The sequence below is a fragment of the Octopus bimaculoides genome, chromosome 4 (genome assembly GCF_001194135.2).
Source record: "Octopus bimaculoides isolate UCB-OBI-ISO-001 chromosome 4, ASM119413v2, whole genome shotgun sequence".
NCBI lineage: Eukaryota > Metazoa > Mollusca > Cephalopoda > Octopoda > Octopodidae > Octopus > Octopus bimaculoides.
The window spans coordinates 92,513,344-92,521,026 of record NC_068984.1 but is presented as its reverse complement, the minus strand read 5'-3'; the positions used below and the strand labels follow the sequence as shown (position 1 = coordinate 92,521,026).

The window sequence follows — 7,683 nt, the reverse complement described above, 5'->3', positions numbered from 1 at the left end:
GAATAACTACAATTTCCTTTGAGTATTTTATATTTCCTTCAAAATAAGTTTAAAAACTTTCATATCTACAGTTTATTCAGTTCTGGACAAACAAACAATCATCTTTAAAAACTTTAAATATCTACAATTTTCAGTGAATACCTAACCTTTCCTTTCTTCCTTTTATTGTAAGAACACTGCAGTTTTCTCTGGTCAGACACACAAATGATCATCTTTAGAAAATTAGGAAAACTTTAATATCTACAATTTTCTGTGAATATTTAACCTTTCTTTTCTTCCTGACTACTCGATTACGTACACATATCTTTTATTATAACAGCACTATTGATAAAAATGATAAAAATGAAGGAAATAAGCAACTGCTAATATATAGAAACTGCATGATTTCAAAAACTGTAAATCGCAGCAAAACCTATAAAAAGAAAAGAAAAATTCAATGGTGTAAATATCAGTTTGTTGAACTCAAAATGTAGGTCTAGTCTGACTGCATGCAGTAGAGTGAATTCCATGTGAAATATCTTGAGAATTATTTGTTTTGTTGCACTCAAACAGGTTCAAATATTTCAATAATAAATCCCACATCTGTTAGAATAGGTAATTTTCAACATTTTAGTGTAAAAATCATTATTTTCACAAACGAAAATTTTGTTACATTCCATCCAATTTAATGACAAATTTCTTCAGAATTATTGATCTGATTCCTTAAAAAGAGGCAGTATTAGTTTGCAGAAGGAATTCTGCATCTTACTTTACTTGCAATGACCTAATAGAATAGTGGAAATGATGGTTTGAAATTAACCAAAATTTGGTGAATAGAAAAATGTGCAAACGTTTATATTAGAAAATTAACTGGTTCCAAATCACCACAACATACAGACATTGTTTTTACTGATATATCCTCATCCTTCATAGACAATTGTTTTCATAAGGCATTTTACTTTTACTTTACTTATTTGTTTATTGTAGTTGACAGGGTCATTAGGGAAAAGAAACAGGCTGGAAGGACTGGAAGTGAAGTGTGATGGTAGCAGGGAATTGTATCAGATAGCCAGAAAGGAAGTTAGGAGACAGATTTACGTAGCCGGAGGGGAAGCAGATAAGAAGAAATTTGCCAATGTTCTGCCTTGTGAGGACCAGAGACTTGAAGTGTTTCAAATTGCAAGGCGGTGTGTGAGAGAAAATCATGATGTCAGAGAAGAGGCTCACTTGCATTTAATGATGCTGCAAAGCAAGAAACTTGGAAACGCCACTATGAAAGGTTGCTAAATAAAGAGAATGAATGAGAGTCTTTCACATGTCGACCCAACAGAGGGACCAGCTATCCAAATTGACAGTAACTTGGTAGAAAAAGCAATTAAGGGCATGAAGATAGGAATAATTGGCGAGATGCTTAAAATATCTGGTGCTGTAGGCTATAGTCTAGTTACTCGTATAGGTAGCCAGGTGATACATGAAGGAGTCATACTCAATGACTGGTGTAGCAGCACCATAGTCAACTGCTACAAAGGTAAAGGTGATGCTTTAGATAGAAATAACTACAGAAGTATCAAATTGTTGGATCAGATAATGAAAGTTGCGGAGAGGGTCATAGCCCAACTAATTAGGGAGAGAGTTAGTTTAGATAAGATACAGTTTGGGTCTGTGTCAAGGAGAAGCACCACTGATGCTGTATTTCTGGTAAGAGAAATTCCTAGCCAAAGATAAACCTCTGTATTTGACTTTTATTGACATGGAGAAAGCCTTTGACAGGGTCCCCCAATCCCTTATCTGGTGGTCAATGCAGAAACTAGGGATAGATAAGCGAGTGGTGAGAGCTGTACAAGCCATGAACAAGGATGCTGTCAGTAAGGTGAGGGTTGGTAACAAGTACAGTGAAAAATTCCAGGTAGAAGTAGGGGTTCAACAAGGATTGGTCCTCAGCCACCTCTTGTTCATCATAGTCCTCCAGAAAATAATAGAGGAATTCAAGACAGGTTTCCCCTGGGAACTCCTCTATGCTGATGACCTTGCTCTTATAGCTGAATCACTACCAGAACTAGAAAAGAAGTTTCAGGTATGGAAGCAAGGTCTAGAATTGAAGTGCCTCAGAGTTAACCTAGCAAAAACTAAAGTTTTAGTAAGTAGGAAAGCTGACAAATCACAAATCCCTTCAGGTAGATAGCCTTGCTTGATCTGTAGAAAAGGCATAGGTAGAAACTCTATAAGATGTACCTGGTGTAAGCTATGAACACATAAGTGGTGCAGTAATATCAAAGGAAGGTTAACTGGGAAGATAGTTTTTGGGTGTGGAAGACGCACAGGTGCCATAAACACCAAAGATGTACAGAAAACAGATTCCATCAAATGCCAGGGGGAAAAACTAGAAGTAGTTGATAGCTTCCATTACTTATGTGACCAAGTCAGTAGCGGAAGTGGATGCTCTGAGAGCATAGCTGCTAGAATAAGAATAGGCTGGGCAAAGTTCAGAGAGCTCCTACCTCTGCTGGTAACAAAAGGCCTCTAGCTCAGAGTGAAAGGTAGACTATATGATGCCTGTGTGCAAACTGCCAGGCTACACAGCAGTCAAACATGGGCTGTGACTGCTGAGGACATGTATAGGCTTGCAAGAAATGAAGCTAGTATGCTCTGCTGGATGTGTAATGTCAGTGTGCACACACGACAGTGTAAGCGCCCAGAGAGGAAAGTTGAACATAAAAAAACATCAGATGCGGTGGGCAAGATAGACGACTGTGCTGGTATGGTCTTGTGATGCATATGGATGAGGACAGCTGTGTGAAGAAGTGTCACACCCTAACAGTGAAGGGGACTTGTGGAAGAGGTAGACCCAGAAAGACATGGAATGAAGTGGTAAAGCATGACTTTTAAACATTGGGCCTCACAGATTCAATGACAAGCGGCTGAGACCTTTGAAGTATGCTGTGCTTGAGAAGATCCAGCAAGCTAAGTGAGCGCGTAGTCGTGGCTGATGTCAGTGTTCCACAACTGGCCTGTTTAGAAGCACCCTTCAATCGTTGACTGATATGCCGTGCTTGTGAAGAACTGTTGGACCGGGTGAATTCATAGTCGTGGCCAATGCCAGCATGGCCTGACTAGCACCTGTGCCAGTGACATGTAAAAAACACCATTTGAGTGTGGCCGATGCCAGTGCTGCTTGACTGACACCTGTGCTGGTGGTACATAAAAAGTACCATTTGAGCGTGGCTGATGCAAGTGCTGCCTGATTGGCATCCAAGCTGGTGGCACGTAAAAAGCACCATTCAAGCGTGGCTGATGCCAGTGCCACTTGACTGACTCCTGTGCAAGTGGCACATAGAAAGCACCCACTACACTCTCAATCAAACTATGCAACCCATCCCAGCATGGAAACTGGATGTTAAACGATGATGATGACGATGATGATGATATACAAATAAATTTTGAAGCATGTTGATCCTAGCTTCTCTAGCTTAGGTTGAAACAGCAAGTGATATATATTTGAAAATGAAAAAAAAAAAAACAAGAATGAAAATGATTGAACTTTATTTGAAGGGCTAGCAAAATATTCATTGCAAATATCTACATTTTAAAATAAGTTGTAACTAAAAGGTTTTAAGGTATTGACCTCACTTACAGTATTTCTAAGTACTAAATTACTTTACTTGGAAACAAATGAGGGATAGCAACAAGAAGGGCAGCTGGCTATAAAACATTTACCACAAAGAATTTCATCTGACTGATGATGGTACATTATATTTTAGTCACTTTATTCTCCAATCATCCTTGAGTACACTATTTTGACATATGTACACTTCTTGACACAGGATCTGAATGTACATATGTGGGAATAAGGCACCAGAAGACAAGCAAAATTATTGACAATTAAAATGTGGTAAAATATTTCTTAAAATAAAGTTTTACCATTTCATATGATTTCTTTAGAAAATCAAATCTGAATCCTTGAGGCATCTCGCTGGCATGGTAAAGATTTCTGTCAAGAAACTCAGAGGGGAAGCTGTCAGAATTAACAGAAATTATGTTTGATGTGAGGGGATTCACTATTCCAGCAGCCTGTATGAAAAAAAAAACAATAAATATTTCACTTTATGGATTACTGTAATGTGGTGTATGGCAACATCTGTTATAGAATTGATGGAACTTCTCTATGGCAGCTAAACCTACTAGAAATAGCAGCTATTTTCTTCAAATAATGACATACCAACTTAAAATATAGGTAAGGATACATTAAATAATGTGGTCATAGATAACCCTAAAAGATGGAAAGATCTCAATTGGAATGCATACAGATCTGGAGAGAAATGTTAACAACAGCAATCTTAATTGACCACATCTTGACATTTTAATAAAAATTGGTTTTCAAATAGAATCATCTGTTAAAATAGTATATTCTACAGCAGAGGTGTCAAGCACATGGCTCATGAGCCAGATCCAGCCTACAGCAATGTTTGGGTCTGGCCCCTGGCTCAATTTTATTAAAAAAAAGAATTATCATTTTTTGAATTTTAAAATCTGCTGCAGAATACACATTATTAGCATGCAGAGTTGGAACCTGACTAAAGTTTTGATTAACATAGGTTCTAATTAGTCAAATGAGTGCTTCTTAGGTGATTTTTTTGTTATTTCAATTAATCAAAAAACAGCTTATGAATTCACATTCTAAAACATGTGACCTATTTCTACTTCACTTTTTCTATAAACATCAAGCCAAAAGGAATTTTTTTTTCTTTCCAAATTTATACACTGGCTGGTTCATCTTCACAGATTCAAGTGATATGAATGATATTGAAAGTTTTTGCTGCTGAAACAAAACAAATTTTCTATCAAGCATTGGTTTTCTTAAAAATTGTATGCATTCGTTTGGATAATTTCTATTTCTAAGAAGCATCAGATGTGGTGTGCAAGAGAGACGACTGTGCTGGTATGGTCATGTGTTGCGAATGAATGAGGACAGCTGTGTGAAAAGGTGTCACACCCTAGCAGTTGAGGGAACCTGTGGAAGAGGTAGACCCAGGAAAACCTGGGATGAGGTTATGAAGCACGACCTTCAAACATTGGGCCTTACTGAGGCAATGACTAGTGACCGGGACCTTTGGAGATATGCTGTGCTTGAGAAAACTCGACAAGCCAAATGAGACCATAGCCCATGGCCTATGCCACTGGTTGTAATCAGCCCATTTATGAATACCCCTCATTCACTGGACAATAAACTTTGCTTGTGAAAACCTATTGAGGCAAGTGAAATCAAAATCAAAATTGCTGACGTGGCCGACAACAGTACTGCCTTATTGGCACTCATGTCAGTGGAACGTTAAAAGCACATCCGAATGTGGGGTGTAACCAGGCCACTTATGAGTACCCCTCATTCATTGTACAATGAACTTTGCTTGTGAAGACCTATTGAGGCAAGTGTAAACAAACCAAAATCACTGATGTGGTCGATGACACTACCACCTGATTGGCACGCGTGCCAGTGGAACGTTAAAAGCACATCCAAGCATGATCATTGCTAGGGCCACGGATTGGCAATCGTGCCGGTGACACGTGAAAAGCACCATTTGAGCATGATCGTAGCCAGCGTTGCCTTACCGGCACATGTGCTGGTAGCACGCGAAAAACAACATTCAAGCATGGTCACTGCCAGTGCTGCTGGGCTGGCTCCTGTGCAGGTAGCATGTAAAAACACTTTTTGAGCGTGAGCATGGACATTGCCAGAACCGCCTGACTGGCCCTCATGCTGGTGGCATGTAAAAAGCACACACTACACTCTTGGAGTGGTTGGCGTTAGGAAGGGCATCCAGCTGTAGAAACTTTGCCAGACCAGATTGAGCCTAGTGCAGACTCTGGCTCACCAGTCCTCAGTCAAACTGACTGAGCATGGAAAGCGGACGTTAGACAATGATGATGATGATGTACTTATTCCAAGAACTGTTACTTAATAGGCCTGTATTATGTATAACATATAGATGAATTTTTTCCACACTTTTCTGCACACACAAACTTTGCTAACACCACATATCCTTTTTATTTTTATTATTAATAAAGTTGTTCAAATGCATATTGACCCCTTTATTCATTCACACTGCACATTGTGAATAGGGTCTTTAAAAATATTTTTCCTACCAAGCCCATGAAATCTCATCCACTACACATGAATATGGCCAAATGAGATTCACACCCCTGGTCTACAGAGTAAAAGAAACAGACATAAAGTCTAAAACCAAAGACATACTATAAAATAACCAGAACTCAAAAGAGCTCATTGAAATTAATGGCTATTTTCAAAACCTTAAGATATGTTGGTTGAGTCAGGATTTAAAATGAGAAAAGACATAATTGTATCATAAGAAAACATTTTAGTTTTCCATATATTAACTGTGTTTTCTGACATTTACTTCAAAATAATTTGGTTAAATTACATTGTTTAAATTACAAATTAAAAAAAAAATTAATAAGAATTGAAAATGGCAGTGTGTTTTAATTAGATATGGAATAAAATAGTTTCAGCAGAAAATATTGTAAACATACAAATTGTAAATACATACACCATATTTCTTAGCTGCAACTGCAACTTGTTGGATGATGGACTCATTAATTAATGGGCGGACTGCATCATGGACTAACACAATGTCAGGATCTTTCCAAACTAATTAAGACAAATTTGAATTGATATTATATAATAAAAAAGTATATAATATGTATCAAGAAAATAGCAAACTATATCAAAATATTTAAAATAAAATTTAAAAATCAGTATCAAGAATCAGTTTTTATGAGATAGCATTTATAATCATTGTCAGAAAAAACATTTCATACAAGAAAACTTTGAAATAATCTATTCTTATTGTCTATTTCTTGTGAATACAGCACTCACATGTATTAATAATGTATAAAAAATTTGCCATCAATTAAAGAGTAGAGGTAGATTGACAGTATTGTTTGTGCATCAGATAAAATATGTTGCAGCCTTTCTTTGTTCTCTATATCACCTGAGTGCAAATTCTGCTAAGGTCAACTTCACCTGTCATAGTTCTGAGGTCAATAAAATATAGTACCATTCAAGTTCTGGGATTGAAATAATCAACTAACCTCTTCCCATACAAGAATTTCTTTTTGTGCTTACAAGACAATATTTATTAAGGATATAGCTATGATACAACAAAAATTGTTGTCAATTCAGTGACATACTGGACACCAATCTCTGATGATTAGCAATAAGGTGAATTGCTGATACATCCACAAACACTTATAATTGTTTATATTTCTGTCATTGAAAGACCTTAAATACCTAAACAAAGTGGTGTCATTTTTTTTCTAGGTGGAGGTTCTAAAAATGCTGAATCTGGGTTTGAAGGAATTAGTGATTAAACCAAGGTTGTTTGTTAAAAGCTATCTGTCAAGATAAATGATATAGCAAATAATGAAAGATTTGAAGGGCATGTATTAGGTCTTAAGGAGTTACAGTCAAAAGAAGCATTTACTGCAGACTTATATCTGAGTTCGCTAATGTTGACATGTGTTAGTGATGCAATGAAATTTTTAGAACAACTCTAGTTATACAGTAGTCCCCCAGTATTCACAGGGGTTATGTTCCTAGAGCATCCGCGAATAGTGAAAAACTGCGAATATTGGAATGGTCCATTAAAATGCCTATAAATGTCAAAATATAATGTAAAATATTATATATAT

The 7,683-nt window shown here is 36.9% G+C and overlaps 1 protein-coding gene across 1 annotated transcript in view; it reads right to left on the bottom strand.

The window, feature by feature from the left end:
• Window positions 1-7,683, bottom strand: part of LOC106881934 (D-ribitol-5-phosphate cytidylyltransferase) — a 42,738-nt gene that overhangs the window by 33,341 nt on the left and 1,714 nt on the right. The window contains exons 2-3 of the mRNA XM_052967644.1: window positions 6,540-6,640; window positions 3,898-4,047 (exon numbers count right to left, since the gene is read on the bottom strand). Coding sequence (XP_052823604.1) covers window positions 3,898-4,047; window positions 6,540-6,640 — 251 coding nt within the window. The remainder of the gene's footprint in view (window positions 1-3,897; window positions 4,048-6,539; window positions 6,641-7,683) is intronic.